The 17,750-nt window shown below is 39.9% G+C and overlaps 1 protein-coding gene across 1 annotated transcript; it reads right to left on the bottom strand.

Moving 5' to 3' along the window:
• Window positions 1–7,923: 7,923 nt before the first annotated feature.
• Window positions 7,924–14,551, bottom strand: rfx6 (regulatory factor X, 6). The gene is made up of 19 exons (XM_062551296.1): window positions 14,485–14,551; window positions 13,511–13,664; window positions 13,058–13,181; window positions 12,873–12,934; window positions 12,497–12,574; window positions 12,384–12,411; window positions 12,162–12,269; window positions 11,963–12,040; window positions 11,760–11,873; window positions 11,613–11,662; window positions 11,311–11,470; window positions 11,070–11,211; window positions 10,855–10,964; window positions 10,655–10,772; window positions 10,205–10,327; window positions 9,896–10,102; window positions 9,224–9,736; window positions 8,587–8,799; window positions 7,924–8,136 (listed from the first exon to the last, which is right to left on the bottom strand). Exons 1-19 carry the CDS (start codon window positions 14,549–14,551, stop codon window positions 7,952–7,954), a joined length of 2,634 nt encoding a protein of 877 aa, XP_062407280.1. The 3' UTR covers window positions 7,924–7,951.
• Window positions 14,552–17,750: the final 3,199 nt, after the last annotated feature.

Below are 17,750 nucleotides of genomic sequence, written 5' to 3'. Positions count from 1 at the left end.
ATATATATACTATATATACACTGTGTATATATATATATATATATAGAGAGAGAGAGAGAGAGAGAGAGAGAGAGAGAGAGAGAGAGAGAGAGAGAGAGAGAGAAAGAGAGAGAGAGAGCGAGCAAGAGAGAGGGAGTATATATATTTCCGCAAGTTCACTATAGGCTCTAAAAGTGATGCTGTTGTTGACAGGAATAGCGATGGAAAATTCCGGTTTCCTGGGCACATCAGCCGGTGCTTTATGAGATCCACGGTGCAGTTGCTGAGGGGCTGCCCAGGCATTCATCAGCCAGAAGTCACACAGGTCATTCATGCTGCTGCTTTAAAATGCATAATTATGCAGACCTAAACACAGCATTTGAAAAACATTTCTCACATTTTAGCCCTTTTTTTGGATAACTGGAGTGTTTGTTAACCAGTGCTTCGTTAGTAGTATCTCCCTAATTACACATCAAGAGACATCTCCTAATTAAGAGTGATTTTATGTCCTTTCATTCTTCTTTGGGAAGAAAAGGACTACCCCCCCCCCCTTCCCCCCCGCAACACACCTCTTTCCCCCGACAACATTTTTTTAGCATCTCCAGAGACTTTAATTGAATACTCCTATAATGCTATCGTCTTTAGGTGACACAAGGAACACAAGAGGCGGGCGGGCGGGCGGGCGGCGGACTGAAAAGGAGCGTGCCATCCGAGGGAGACATTTAGAAATGGGTTCATTAAGCGCATACAGATCAGTGTGCAGCATGCTACTCATTCAAGATGAAACAGGTGCAAATAAAAAATGATCGCATCTATGCGCTGTTGACTTCATTTCGTGTTTGTTGGGGCAACATGCAAGCCCGGCGTCTGTCAATTTCTGAGAGCTCCTTTGCCGTGGAGACTGGTGACTTACAATGAAAGGCCCTCACTCTCTGTCCAGATGCAAGGCATGAAAAGGAAAAGAGATGGCAATGAACAAAGGGACGAGCTCGTTGTTTAAGACAAAGCCTTTTATGTTGCACGTATGAAAATATTTGGACAATTTGAAAGTCTGAAGGCCTTAATTAATTTTCATTTAAACAACGATGTTGGTCATCCACACACAAAGCAAGCAAAGGAAATGTCTTGTGAATGTGAGGCAAGGTAAGAACAGGCTCTAGACATGAGGGAGACGAATCACGCCCAGCACCACCACCAAGTGAAGACATTACAAAGGGTTTGAAGTCTCAGTTTTTTTCCTCCATGGGTTTCTAAGCAACTTATAATAGAAGGTCAAGCTAGACAAGGTAAAGGGATAAGTCAATAAGCATGGCTTTTGTACAAAAGGCAAGATCACTGCAAATCTGGTAGGTGTTAAGAAAACATATGTTTTGACACTGAGGGGAGTAGAGTTGAATTACATCTCAATCAGTAATATCAGAAATATTCAACAGAATGCTTCATCAGGTGTGCCTGAGGTTAGTCGTGATGCCTCTATCAAATTAATGGACATTTCGAGCAGTCTTGCTTCCCACCTTCAAAATGAAATAAACTGAAATAAAAACACGGTTATACCTTGGGCAGCCATAGATCCATCAGGGACAATGACAGTGTCATAGAACTTCTCTACCCATTCAAGGAGAGTGCACAAGTGAGTGGGTGTTTTTTTTTCCCTTCCCTTTTTGCAGTTATTCATTGAAGCTCAAAGAGGCTGTTCTTAAATGACAGGGGTACTAGTTCCCCCTTAGTGTGGATGCTGCACAGACATGTGCATTGTTGGACTAAGGACACACAGCAGAATGTTTCCAAGGGATGAGTGTATGGTAAGTGCTGCAGACTTTTGGAGTTTGGAGATTTTCTGGGGAAGCATCAGTCCACCAGATACAAAATGCATTTCAAGTACAGCACACCATGGCCATTCAAAAGGACACTATTAAAACTACATTCAGCCTTCTCCAACTGTGCTGTCAGTCTTACACTTAAAAAATAAACAGACTTATGAAATAGAACATATATCACACCAAAAACCAGACATATTTATTAAATGTATAAACTGCATAGAATGTTCTATTAATAAATGTTGCAAAGGAATAAGTCTGAGGGTTAATGCTATGTAAAGATCATCCCCATGTAAAGTAAATACCTTTCCTATATCCTTGAGAGGCACATTTGACCACATCAGCACAATGGATACAACGGGCCTTTTCCCTCATCTGCCCAACAAAGCCCCAATGCACCTGGCCATTTCTCCTGACACCACATGTCCTGCAGCCACTGAACCTCATCTGGGCTGCCATAGAGACCAGGGGGGGCTCACAAAAGCAACACATTGAAATGGATCAGCCAGGCTCAGGGTATGCGGCACAAAAAGAGACATAAAGAAAAGCCACACGTTTGTTTGCCTTCACACCCCACCAAAGCCACGTGCACGACGGAGATGAAACGGAAGGAAGACTGTTGAAGGAAGACAGCGCCGAGATTCTGGGAAGGAAGGCTCTATAGCAGAGGGGTCAGAAGTGGAAGATAAATAAAGACATGTGTACACAGCGAAAGGTTTTTAATATTAACTTTTAACAATGTAAAGAAAACAATTTTTTATTGTAAAAAAACATGTAATTTATTTTATTGTAGCTTAAATACAATTTTATTGTAGCTTATAAAAAAGGGGTGACAAATGCATTATTTCTCAGTATTACAACAAAACATGTAAATTCTGTAGGCTCACAGAAAATGCCTTACCCTAATATTTCTAAAAATAAAGATTTAAAAACAAATAAAATGATACAAATTGAGATAAAATGACATCTGAGCAAGGGATTTGATAAGATAGCAAATCCCTGACCAGGCAATAGGAATCGGGATGCAAAATCAAGGCCACCCGTAGACCTTCATGGAGAAGAGGAGGGGGACCGAGGGAGTTTAAAACACTCTTCAGATTTAGAATGTGGAAAAGCTCATTGTTATGACAGAAGAAAGGTGGGCTGTTACCTTCCCCTCTGCCTTGACCTATACATCATGGATTTGAAAAAGGCCATCTTCATACGCTATTTTAGATTGTCTCATCTGCATATTGTGCAAGGAAGAGTTTAAACGACCAGTTTATTATTAACAAATTAAATGTATTGTATGTAAATTTATTTTGTACCTTATGTCTGTAAAAAAAAAAAAAGATTGCAAAATCAATATAATGCAGATTCATTACGGTATAATAAAACTGAGACATGATTAAATCATCTGAATTACAATAAATTGATATTAGAATTGTAATGAATGTATATCATGAATTATATTTCAATCTTAATACACCACTAACTCTCTGAAATAAATGCATCTGAAACCTGTTCAATTTCAATGTCCTCATCAGTGACATGATTTCCTGCATGCTATATATTTTTCATCCTGTTTGGGTTAAGCGTTATATTATATTGGTAGTTGGAATAACCTCCAGATCTATTCTAGAAATAGTGCCACAGTGTTCCACAGAGCAGATAACAATTATAAAACTGTGTTCAGCAATTCTGTCACTGCATGTTCACAGATCATACAAGCATCACATCACATTGTCGAAAGAGAGAACACACACATTGTCACATATTGTCACGGGTATTCTCCATAACGATTAATAGCCCTTATGTATAAATGTGACAATACAAACATTTATATGTTTGCCCCCAGCCAAGGAGAGCCTGTATGGAGCTATGTTGCTGAAGAAAGAGGCACTCCTTGCCATCTGCAGTTCATCCCAACTAAAGACTTGTTTTCCCTGGATGCCATTCAAGCACTCTCCGCTTTGTAACATATGAGGGAATGAGAGGAAGCCCAGAGAGCTCCATGAGGGAGATTTCTCACACTATAATCTGCTCTTGTCATGCTGAATCTGCTGCCTATTCTCAGGATCGAAACAATATTTTAACAAGCTGTTTAACCTTAAATTAAATTATGCAATCATTACAAACCAAACAGTCATGAGGAAAACATATTGGAGCTATATTCATATTAGGACAAAAGTGACCGTAAATGGCATATCAAAATTGAAGTTCCTTTTACAGCTTAATTTCTGAATTATCTTGCCCGGTCTTCAAGCAGAGAAATGATCTTGAGTATCAATATATCAATAAACACATGGTTTGAACAGAAAAGCAGATTTTACACAATTGTCACTCTGAGAGTTTTAATAGAACTGATTGGCTGTGTTTACATTTTATCTTGCAATTTTTCAGTCTATTTGCTTACAATACAAAGCCATTAAAAATGTCTCCATGTCACACTGTTACGATCTGACACCTCTGTCCAGTTCATAAACCCCTGTATGTCTCTGTGTATGTGTGTGTGTGTGTGTGTGTGTGTGTATGTGTGTGTGTGTGTGTGTGTGTGTGTGTGTGTGTGTGTGTGTGTGTGTGTGTGTCTGTGTGTTTGTGTGTGTGTGTGTGTGTGTGTGTGTGTGTGTGTGTGTGCGATTCTGAGCTCCTTTTCCCTTGCTGCCAATGAGTTATTGGGTCGGAGAATGTCTGTGCCAGAGCAGAGAGTGCTGTGAGATTCCCCCAGACATTTACCACCAATGAGAGAAATGCCTGCCATGTCTGCCACTGCCCTCAGCAGGCACTTACACTGCCCCGCTGCTCGCTTCAGCTTAGGGAGCACACCACTGTGGAATTCCTGACTGCTGCATGTTAGTCACAACCTATGAACTGATAGACAGGGGCTTGCCACACAGCACTGGGGGCATACTCACCAACAAGCTCCAGCCCATTGGTTTAATGGTGAGCTCTGTTAACTGGTTGTAGAAATGCAGGCGATCTGAGGGCTGATCAAAGGAATGATGAATGATGTTCTGTGGAGATCTGTTAATCCAACAGGTTAAGAGATTGAATGGGAATTCTAGTAATGTACTGCCACCTAGTGGAGAAACCTGGTGAAGGATGTGGTGTAAGGAAGTGGAAGAGGAATATTTCTATTTCATCTGTACCAAATACATTTAGTATTATTGACACATGCTCTAATAAAATGTAATTTACGTCACACAAATGTTTAAATAATTGATTGGGTGCAGGAGACACCTCACTGAGGGGTGAACAAGTCTTCATCTGCCCAATAGAGTAACTGCTCAACACACACACACACACACACACACACACACACACACATACACACACACACACACACACACACACACACACACACACACACACACACACACTCCACTGCTGGGTTTTACATTGCAGTGTTGCTAACAGTGTCAGGGTGCTTGTCCTCTCAACACAGACATCTCAAGTGGACAGGAAACATAAACACAGACATCAGCGCGGATATTGTGATAAACATCCAGGGCTTCGTATTCCACACACCATCTGAGAGACCGCTGACAACCTTTTATTGCTGATAAAAATGTTTCCAATGTTTGGGTTCAAACAAAAATACACACAGATCTTTGTGTTCTGAGTGACATGGAGGCTGGTTATAGAGCTTTTAATTTGTCAACTTTCATGTTTTAACATGACTATTTAATATGCCATTTATAATGGCTAATGCAGAGAGTAAAGTGCCACATTTTTAACTGATTGGGTCCATCCTTGCTATTGGTTTCTAATTTCTATTTTCCAAGGATGTGCTAAATAAATTGAAATAAAACCAACAACATTGTACGCATATGAATTAATTAATAAACTTTTATGACATGACGTGCCCTATACCACAAATGAACAGATTTGAATTAACAGAGAGAATATGTCTTTAATGTTTCTGTTACATTAAGACAAATAAAAACAACTCAAAATAATGTTACTGCCTAAAACAATAACTTGAGCACCAGCAGACATATGCTAACACACACCGCAATGCAAGCCCATATATACTTTTAATGTTTAGCGCCTTCTAGAGGATGAAGTTGTACACAAAACCCCTCGGACAAACAGCAAAATATATTGTGGTTTATTAGAGGGGCACTCAGAAAGTGTAGACCTCCACCAAGGCCAAAGTTATACTGAGAGTTTCAAAAATCGTAGCGACAGATCTGTTCCACAATTTAATGGGTTCTTCCGAGGCCAATGCTACTTCCCTCCACCATCGGCCAAGTGGCTTTGTTGACAGATAAACAGACAAAGACCACACAGAAGGAAAGGAAAACATAACTACCTTAGCAGAAGTAATAACCTCAAAGACCTTAATGGCATAACTAAGGTGAGACAAAACTGACAGATTGGCATGTTCTTTCAAAATTCAGAATGACAACCCAACAATCTAACAAATATCGGTATAAATAGGCTATATTTTCCTTATTTATGTGCCATGACTGAAGTACGGAAGTACATTTGATGAATTAATTTTAGACCAAAACAAAGACAGAGAGGTGTAACTTATTCTTTTAAACTTCAGATTGACAAACTGAAAAGTATCTAATAAGCATCAGTCACACATACATTTTCCTTATTTGTATGTGAAGACTGAACCAACTGAAATACTTAAAATCAATTTTAAAACCATTTAAAATCAAGTGTGGTTGGTTGTATCTTTACCAAAAAAAACATTTCATTTTAAAATAATCTGACAGTATGGCCATCATATCCTCCATGTCCTCAGCAGCAGACTCAGACTGTGGGTCCATTAAGGGTGCTGTCTAGTGCCTGGAAGCCCAACGGAGCTGTTGATCTTTGGCCTGAGTGTTGTACATATGGAGCCTCTGTGGCCTAATGCAAAGTTCTGGTTAAACATTGTCCCAAAGTTTGCATTCGGCCTTCTGTTGTTTTTACACTAAAGGCCTGGCAATTGTTGGGGGCATTATTGACTTTGTAATTAAACTATTTTAACGTCGGGATTTTGTAATCATTACATTTCAAGCCATCTGTTCCAGTCCAAGGGCTGAAATGGATTTTCCCCATGAGCAGATAAAGGATAGCACGATGTGGCCAATTTTATCATTAATTTTGTGCTGTTTGTTGGACAAATGCTGAAACCTTGTCACCCTACTGTGAGCAAGTATCAAATTAATACATTTAGATGGTAAGTGTTGCCTTGAAATTACATAATTTCTGCATACAAATGTCTTTTCCAATCTAATGGCACTGATTATGGTTTTATTAGTTTCCATCTGCTCAAAGACTAACAAAGCTCAATTTAGAGGACACAGGGAAGAATACACCGCCCCTCTCCTCCAATAGTCACAATGTATAAACAGCTTGCTAACGCGTTGGGATTAAACATCTCTTATTGGTTCTGTTTTTTTTTGGTCAACAAATTTATCAGCCCATATCTTCACCCATTGTACAACGGTGAAATCAAATAATCTCTCTGCGGGCAGATAAAGCTAAACTTTGATCCAGGGCATCTTCAATGGGGCTTCCGGACTGTAATCTCTGGCTTGACCTGCGTGGGGCTGGGTTATCTATTAAGGACCTGTGTGGTCTGGGCTTCAGAGTGGATAGATAAGGAAGGTGTGCTTCTGATGGACCACTGCACTGATCACTGAGCTCAGTTACTCCCATTAGAGACCATGGTGCTTGTGTGAATCTGTGAAGTCTTGCTCTCTTTCTATCTCACTCATTGCCAGAATTGCTACCTTTTACACTCACAACACAGACTACGACTTGTAGCTACATGAATGGATAAAATCTTAAATTTATTTCATTCAAACAATATCTTTACAACTCAGTATATATTTCAGAGCCAGAGACACATTCAGTCAAAAAATTAAATAACAAAAACCAGGTTCTCAGCAAAGTTAGTATAAACCTTACTAACCTATTTACATGATGTTATAGACACACCTCTGAAATAATATAGCCTAGTGATTAAATATACAACAGCCAGTTAATGTGTTACACACTTCCAATCTCCCATTTCCATTCTTGCATTGTAAAGAAAATCCTCTGTAACCTCCAACAGTGACAGGCTACAGTTTATCTATTAACAAATATCTGACTGCCGCATCTCTGTAGAGCAGGGTCTCACCTGCATGCACTGATAGAAGTGTTTCAGTTGGGTGGTCTCTGCGGGTCAATTACGCAGGGCCTCCTGTTGACCCCATGAACACGGTGTTGATGGGGGGGAGTGAGGACACTATTTGCCGGACATCAGATGAGCCCTGGTGGGGGAGCAGTGCATCCTGGGAATGATACTGGGAAGCCGTTCCATACATGCAGGGAGCGGACACAGAGGATGGAATGGACGGGACCACAGATGAACCTGTGATGGAAGCAAAGAAAAATAAGATGACGCAAAATAGGGATTTGTTAAGCAATGGATATTGATGCATCATGCCAGTATTATGTCCTTTTCAAACATTTTCAGAAAATAGCAAGGTGTTCTAAGGTCTTACAGTACAAAAGATTGAGTAGATAATATCAAAAACATATCGTAGGATCGCTGTATTGTAGGTACTGCATCTTTATGTAGCAAATAAGTAAGCTCTGAATAGATGTACTGTAGGTCTCCTTGTGGTCTTCTCGCAGTCTGTTCTATGTGCTTTAAAAACGCTAGTGTTTGTACACAGCCTTGGAGCTATAAAGGGTAAACAAACAAAGGGCTCTGACCAGGCCAGGAGCATGGAGGTGAGTAGGGCCATTTAACTGGTTGAAGAACAACCTTTTTCCAGAAAGGTGACTTGGCCTTTAAAGTAATTAGAGGTGACCCTACCTCCAGAGGAGCGGCTGGCCAGGGAGGGCTGCTCAGCGTAATAGGGGCCAGCGGGCTTTCGGATGGCGTCGTCCAGGATGTTGAGTGGGTCGTGGACGTCGGCGTACGCTGGGACAGAGCGTATGGTGCTGACGCTACTGATGACCGACACGTGCTGATCGATCATGGAGCCCATCCTCTGGGCATCGTGGTAATTGCCGCTGCCATAGTAACCTGAAAGGCAGCGAGGTATAGATGTTGAAAGGAAACATAGATTGTGTACTTTCTGTTGAAAGAAAAGTAAAGATTCGCACACCGGAGAGCTCCCAATAAAGCTGCTTTTACTTATTTAATTAGTAACGTTTCAAGCCCTCAGACTTCCAGACCCAGACTTGTCAACAGATAAAAAGAGTCCTGGGTCTATACTGTAAGAACATTCCTCATCTAATAGAAACAGTATGTGATAAAGGTCTTGGCAAATTTCTATACAAATCTGGTATGCTGTGGTTGACCTTCAAAAGAGGTTGCATTTAATAAAAGATAACAAACTGCTTTAGAAAAATATCAGCGCTAGCCGACTGATAGACTCTTTGAACAAACTAACATCTAAATTGACACACGGTACATAAATGCTCCATCCATCAGTCTCTCTCACCACTTGATCCTGTGCTTGTGTAGGTCAGGCCCTGGCAGGCTCCTCCATTCAAACCGCTGCTCACAAAGCTGTACCCTCCAGAGTCCAGGAGCTGTGCCCCCTGGGCCTCCACCACTGTGTCCGCCGTGGCACCGTAGCCCACCGCCCCCCGGGGGTTATACGAAGACACCGCACAACTGCTGTTGAAACAGTCCTTCGTCACTGGCTGCTCGCCAAAGGGGGTGTAGCGGCCTCCGTCTGAACGCAGTGAGTACGCCGGCATTTGGCTGTGGGCCTGGGGCCTGAATGCAGGCTGGTATGCGGTGGAGGGCGGGTAGAAGCCGGAGTTGGCCAGAGCCAGGCCCTGGTACATGGCGTCTGGGCAGGCCTGGCAGGAGAGGTGGGGCTGCATGGGGCAGCTGCTCTGGGGCCGAGGCGCCATGGGGCCCTGGTTGATAACACTGCCTCTGTTCACCAGGGCCGGGGACACTGGCGGGGTCATGAGAGGACCGCTGCCCTGAGAGAAGTCCAGCTGACCTGCGGTGCAGAGGATGCATGACATAACTCCTTATGCACGGCTAACTTTGTCTATAGGGCTGAAACATTTAATACAACACAAAATACAACAAACACAAAATATGCAGAAATAAATCAAATGACTTTGTGTAGTTCTGATTAAGAACCAGAGTGGATCACCAGAGAGGGGAAAGCCGTCCGGGTCTGTGCCTTGGAACACCACCATGTTTGCTCCCAGGACCTGCTGGCTGCCACTGAGGGACATGTATGGGTGTTCCATGTGTGACTCATTTTTAACAGATGAATCGCCAGAGAGAACACTAGATTTATTACGATTGGCCAGGAAGCAAGAGCTAGGGGAGGCAGTGAAGGCTGCTTTGCTGGCATCTGAAATATTTTGAAAAAGGACAATTTTACTACATTTTAATAAATACCACATACATGGGTAACATAACATAACATAACATAACATAACATAACATAACATACCTGCATTTTTCATGTATTTTTCTAGGAGATTCTGAAGATCTTGCTCCTTGTCGTTGTTGAATTGTGTCTCAATAGCCAAGAGAATGTATTCATCTAAGAGCATTCGAATGAGGTGAAAAGACCCTAGAAAAAAAGTCAGATAAAAGATGAGACACTAGAAACAGTAGGCCTATAGATTGATTGATCTTCAAATACCAGTGAAATGCCAATATATTATAGGTATTTTAACCATGTCTCTAGTATTGCATGTGGTTATGTTGTGTTGAGGATTGGTTACTTATATCTAGGAAGGGTCCTACAGTTATATAGCTGTAGTGTTTAGAGTAGACTGATAAGGAGGACAATTCTCTCTTTTCAGGGGTTCTGAAAGTGGATGTCCTAATATTATGTCACACAAGGCATAAAAAAGTAAAATATTATTAAAAAATAGTTATCAGAATAGAATCTTACCAAAACTTGTAGCATTGTTCAGTGTGAGACTATGCATGATTCGAGCTCCAAAGAAACTCCACTTGAGAAGGAAGTCCTGTGCTCTCTTTTTTACTGACCGCCCATTTTGCTTGCTAGGCTGGAGAGGAAAGTCAATGTTTATCAAAAAAAAGAGTTTTGAAACTGTGAAAACAATAGTGAAAATCTATGGAATGACAAACCTTAATCACTTTTTGCTCAACTACAGTGTCCAGCCATTCAATGAAAGACTCAACCGTGGCATTTTTCTTCAGGAGGTCTTTCAAATCTTGGAACACAGCAACAGAATCATCTGAAAAATGTGAAGACATCACAACATGGACAAAAGCTCTTCAAGCTCATGTAGAAGAATTATTTTCAGTAATTTTCAGTAAGAGTATTTTGTTAAAATTCTCACACTCTGAGTACAGCTCGGAGTCTTTGTCACCAGATGATATGGTAAGGAATGCCTGGGACCCAATGCTGTTCAAATCCACCTTGTCAATATCTGCAACCATGGAGTTAACCACATTTTGGTCAAATAATGCTGGCCTGGCAATCTGGTAAAAAACAAAAAAACAAAATGGCAATAAGAAAAAACACTCAGCCAGCGGAACATACACGCTATACAGTAATCATAAATGAGCTACAATATGCACCTGGGCAAGATGAAGGAATGATGTCTGCCTCTTTAGGGAGGACACAAACTGTCGTGCAATGGGTAGCTTCTTTTCTGATAGCAGCTCTGGAAGATTTTCTAAAGATGACACCATCCAGTGTTCCCAGTGTTTGGCAAAATTTCGTATATCTGCCAAGAGACTAAAAGGACATTTTACTGATTAGATAACACACGCAGATGGAGAAATTCCCCTCTAAACGACAGGAAACCACATTTCATGAATTCCAATTAAACCCAATTTTGCCTTATTGAGTGTACTGTATATCGGTCATGGAAACACACCTCTCAGGCATTTCCTGCATTGTGGCAGGGATGAGGACATCGGTGAGAACCTGAGGGAGGGGGGAAAAGAATACTGATTCAATATGTCAATGTGAGGCGAGGTCTCTTTCAAGCTGTGTGTACACTAGAGAGTAGAGGGGAGGGCACCTTGTAAAGGATGGAATCACACACACAGAAAATATCAACTATTATGGGGTTCTCCAGGAGCGGCAGGAGATGGTCGGGCATTCCCTGCCAGAAATGCAGCAGGAAGTTTTGGATCTGCAGGCGGGAAACAATGGTAAACAAAGGATGGCACTACACAGAGTGCTGAGGGGAAAGGACAATCCTCTCTATCAGACTGAAAGTACCTCTTCAAAGTTCACATTGATGGCATTATCCAAGATGCACTGGCAGTGTGTTTTGTACATCATAATTAAGGTATCTACCTATAAAGTGACAAATGGTACAGACATGTAGTGAGTTGATGAACAAAAAAAGACATATAATAACATCATGCATGAAAGCATTCAAGCTGCAAGATTAATGCCAACTGTTCAACACACAAACCTTCTCTTTTGATATTGAACCATGAAGCACTAAATGTTGCGCACTTGGAAATTCTGGCAGCAAAGTTCCGGTTTTTGAGCTCAGAGAATATTTACGTGTGAATCCTCCCTTTAAGCATACACAAAATGCAATAAATAAGCATTGGACCCAAAACAAATTCTCTTTAAATATGAATCCCCCATTTCCCCCGGAGCAATTCTATTATAGAAGATGAAGATTTACCTCATTTTTCAGTTTGCTTCCAGAAAATCTGAAAGTTAGTTAGAAATAATTCATTTGTAAATCTTAAAAAGTAAATTGTGTTATAAATTGAATAAAAATCTTATAATGTTTACCTGGTCAGGCCTTTTCCTGAGTATACTGAATGATAATAGGCACTGCTCTCTTTAATGCCAATACCATAATAATGATACCTATAACAAAGAATGAATCATGAGATGATGCAGAGACAAAACAAATAAACGTAAATAAAAATGAATGGATTTACTTACAAAAGGCTTACAAAAGACTATACCAGCTTTATACACATTAAACTGAAATCATTTTATATAGCGATGTTGCAAATTAATGTTTTGATCATGTAAATTGTAAAAAAAAAATGCCAGTGTTGTTCTGTACATCACAATACAGTACATCACTCTCTGAACACTGACAAGAACACAATGATTAGGCCTAGAAGCAATATGATCTGCTGTGCTTTTGTATGCTTACTTTGAATGGCCCCGTGTGCCAAGCCTTCTGGTTGTTAACAGTGGAAATTTCTGTCGTATTGTCTGCAAAGAGTACAAACAAGGTCAATACTCACACTTACTGTATGAAGCTAATATTTTTTCAAAAGTGATGTCTCTACATCAGGAGTGGAAGGTTATTTTTGCATGACATATATTCATCTTAACCTTCCCAAAAGTGGCAGCACAGGCAGGATCCAACTTCTCCTTGCGGCAGAAATCTAAGTAATGGGCATATAGGATGCATCGTGGCAAACAGACACCTTCACATACAATGTAGTTTTCCTCAAGCCTGCAAAACACAGCAGAATAACATTATCTAAAATTAATTCAGACGATCATATTTTATTTTTAACATTAGAAATTAAGTTAAAAGGAGTAGCCTAATAATAAGAAAAACACTCTTATACATCCACATCAATTAAAATAGGCTACTTTGGGCTAGTATTCAAAGAAAATAGAAAGCTAAACCTGAAAACGTAATCTTTCAGAATTAAGACTCTCATATAGGTAAACTATACTAAACTATTATCCATAATATAATTAAAAGTGCACATATAAATTGAGAATATGAGCAAATACCAGATGTAGGCCTAGCAGTCACATGAGTAAAACGCTTACCATTGCAGTGTCAGCTGAGTCTGTTTCTTTTTGTCTTTGATGATTTGACTGATGCTTCTCTTGGGCACAGACTCTTTGAAAGCCAGAGTTTTGGCATACTCTAAGGTATCCAGGTCTTCCTCTGATGATATAGATCCATTGCTATCGTCAGCTTCTGCAAAGACGAGTGTGTCAGTCGGACACTGAATAACAACCGACTATTTTAGTTTATTTGTGTGTGTGTGTGTGTGTGTGTGTGTGTGTGTGTGTGTGTGTGTGTGTGTGTGCGTGCGTGCGTGCGTGCGTGCGTGCGTGCGTGCGTGCGTGCGTGCGTATGTGTAACCTTTGCATTCCCAAAATGGAATTGTCTAGGCCTATTTCAGTAGCTGGCAATTAATAGGCTAGCTTGTCAACTTCACAAGCCATGATGTTGATCTTGTTCAAAATAAACGTCACCTGATTTAATTCCTGAATCTTCCTCCTCATCAAACCTGGAAAATGAATTACTGCGCAAATCATGGCCACACAGTGATTGAACACATCCAGTTGTGAGCTCCTCGGCCGCACAGCAGATCTTCTTGGAAGCAAGTGGTTGTAACAGATGGCAAGTAGCATCTCTTGTTGGACTGCAATTTATTCTCTTCATTGGCATGATAATCATTTAATACTGACGATGTATTCGCTAAACGGTGCCTCTTGGTCACTCCATCAAGAATTACACTAAAATGAACTACCTGTTATTGAATCCCCATTATCCATACGCTGTATGATAACCTCGGACACTTTCTTAGTACAAAAAAATAGTATCCTAAAGTGAGAGAACCAACAGCCTACGTTGTCAACAGGCCCGGTGAAGCCTATTTCTCAATCCCAAAAGCGTCCAAAAAGTCAGAGCGCAAGGTCATTCTAGATAGAAAAATGAAAGTATCGTTTTGCTTCCGAAAGTAGCCTCCAGCTTGTCTTGCACCACACTGAAAGCTCAAAAAGCCACCCACCAGCGTTAATTAAACCTCCGCGGATGCCCCACGTCACAGAGGTGAGTGCCTTAGGTTCATTTATCATATTTGCAGAAGACGGAGAGTAGATTCGGTTTATTAATGATTAACTAGAAAGGCCATCATCTCCCCACAGCTTCGCCTCGCCACTCGCCATCTCAAACTAGAGCCTCGCTCTGTTAATAATACAAACAATCTCAATTTAGGGTATACTAATATAAATGTATCCCACACAGTCTAACTAAACAAAGACCAACATGCCAAGCGCATTGACCAAATCACGTTCAACAGACTATGCAGTTATTTCTGAACGACTGTAGGCCTATCTGAGACCTTAAAAATAAAAACAGTTATCAATGTCTGAGAAAGCAAGGGGAAATGTCCCCCTCCAGTGTCCAAATATAAATCTGCATCAGGAATCGGTTGAGGGATTCATATTTTACAGTCTGGCAGTCAGTTCATGTCCTCAGCTACACGATTGTTGGTTGAATGTATGCTTTTAAAACTCTCGAGTCTTATAAAAGTATGGCGCATCCATATCTTAATGCAAAATGTTCTACAGATTCAATTCCACCATCATTGCTATTCCTCTAAAGCTCTGAAATCAGTCACAGGACTAAATAGTGCTCTCACAACTTTTTAATTGAACACAGCACCTGCTGTCAAGACTGCATAATCCTGTAACATCTTGACTGCCCAGAGACCCTTGCAAGGGTCCTGTTTGTTTTTGTTTATGCATGTTTATTCAATTTAGCTAACACTTTTGTTTATATTTCAGCATTCAGTGCCATAATACCACATATCCTCCTCCAAACTCTCCAGGACTTGTAGGCTACCAGAGAAATTCATTGTGCAAAATTCATGGTGCAAAATTCGGAATTGAATTGAGACCAATTAAATTCTTAATTTTGAATTGAGGGTCATTCTACAGAAACACACTTTTTGCATAGCAAAATGTCCCAAAAAAGGTATTTATTTATATTTAAACTTAAGACCACATTGTTACTTAAGTATTTTGCTGCAAGAATACACATAGCCTAAGGGACACCTTAATATTTGAATGATACATTTATTTAAAGTTTACATGTAATTCCTATGAGTCACTGGTGTGACTTTACTTCTTCGTCAATGGTAAGTGGTCACTGGTGTTACCAAAAAGTGACACCAGTGACAATTTTGCGAAAAACTGCATTTTACAAAATGGCTGCTATGGGGAATGAAAAAAATATGTTGTTAGTCAGCCTAGACTCACTATTATGTCATTGACCCATTTTAAATTATTTGTGTTCTATTTCTATTAATTTTCCTAAGAGTAAAGAGGGTCACACCAGTGACCTTAACAAAGGCTTCAATAAGAAATCATGACACAAATGCTAAATTTCTGATTAATGAAAGGAGGCTGTGGATTTAGCATGTGCTTTTCTCCATAGACCTTCAGGTATAACACCAGTGACATGAATCCTTGGGACAGATGCATTTTAATAAAAAAAAAAATCATATTAATTTGATATTTTGTAGTTAAATATTTGCCTATGTAATTAATGTGATAGTTATGTATGCATTATTGCAGTTAAACTATATCAAAAACATGTTTTTGGCCTCAGAATTTGGCCCTCAATCTGTGGCAGTGGACAAAACTGGTGCAATAATTGAAAATCCCCATGTTATTTTCCCAGAGAAAAAAATCTCAAGATACCGGATCTCCTTATTTGGGCAAAGATGGTGGCTTTTTTGTAGGCGAACTTCAGAGGTCTATAGAATGGCCCTTGAACTTGAATTGAGGTCAAAAACAGGATGTAGAATTACAATTTTAACTAAAGGAAGTAGAATTGAATGAAATTCAAAGAAATTCATATTCATAATTTAAGGGTAGGCCTAGTGTTTCACAAGGACGTTTCCAAAGTATGGAAGCCTATGGCAAGTTGCTTTGTAAGTTAGCTCTGGGGTAGCAAAGATCAAAGTGTGCCGTCTTCACCTACTGAAAATCACAGTATCCACTTGAAGGCAGAGGACAAAGCTTTATAGCGCAAAACGTCTACTCTCTTAGCCTAATGCTGGACAGTGGTGGGAGATTCCTTTTCAGATTCTGAAGTCATTATTTTGAGCAAAAAGTCATTTGGAATGTCAGACTTAAAATAAGTCAGACAAAAAAGTCTGATACAATAAACCACACATCTCACTTGGACATGACAATACAGTAATTGTCATGCTGCAATCATTGTTGTCCATGTTGTCCAAAGTTATATGTTTTTAATTTTGTTAAACATAATGCAGAAAAGATGAAAAACATGAGGTGATGAAGACCAAACTATGATGTAGGCTAGACCAGGTTCTCAAACTTTTCACAATGAGTACCACCACAGAGAAAAAATTGCTTTCCAAACCATTATATGACCAGCATTAAATTACAGTAGCGTAGGCCAATTTAAAATACATTTGACAGTGTACATTTGCATTAATACTGTATATAAAAAGCTAGTTTAAATGTAACGATTTATCATTATACATATTTTTGTATCATTTTAAGTGATTTTTGTCTTCATGAAATAAGACTCCCGGAGTACCATAACAGGGAGCCTGTGTACCAGTGATACCCGCACCACAGTTTGAGAATAGTCAGGGAGCCAAAGTCTCAAAAATGGGTTGAACCTGACATGGTCTGTCATACTTTTATTTGTGTTTTTCCCATAGACTGTAAAAAATATTGTGGACAAAATATTGTGGACAACCATGTTAAATATCCAGTATGTCTTTCGGAATGATGGGAGTAGCCTAAAATTCTATTGAAGTTCTGAGCCTGTTGATTGCCAACTAGTACTAAAATCATCACAGATCCATTGATTTTGGTTGGATTTTTATAATGTTTGTCTCTGGAATGAGTATACTGTTTGGGGAAAAGAATGGCATATTTACTGGTGTCATAACTTTGGTGAATAGTTGATTGCCAATGAAGTAGAGATGAATGTATTGGGGAAAATGGTGAAAAAACGCCTAATTTTTTGCATTAAATTGAGCCAAAATCATGTAGAAATGTGTTTTAAGGGTTATTTTTTCAGTGGACGTTGTCAGCACATGTGTTCTGTGCATTTGGAAAGCATTTATTGACAGCCTACCCAGCCCACTGAGAATCTGAGGGGAAAAAAGCATTTTTCATATTTTTTGATAAAAAAATACAGGGTGCATACTAAAATGGCCACAATTTTTTTCGCGATATTTCCGGCAGAGCAGACCCTCCGATTATTGCTTCTTAGGGTCAAAGTTAACAG

This window comes from Sardina pilchardus, chromosome 12, assembly GCF_963854185.1.
Source record: "Sardina pilchardus chromosome 12, fSarPil1.1, whole genome shotgun sequence".
In the NCBI taxonomy this organism is placed as follows: Eukaryota; Metazoa; Chordata; class Actinopteri; order Clupeiformes; family Clupeidae; genus Sardina; species Sardina pilchardus.
Note: the sequence above shows the minus strand (reverse complement) of the source record. Positions and strands in the feature narration are given on the sequence as shown.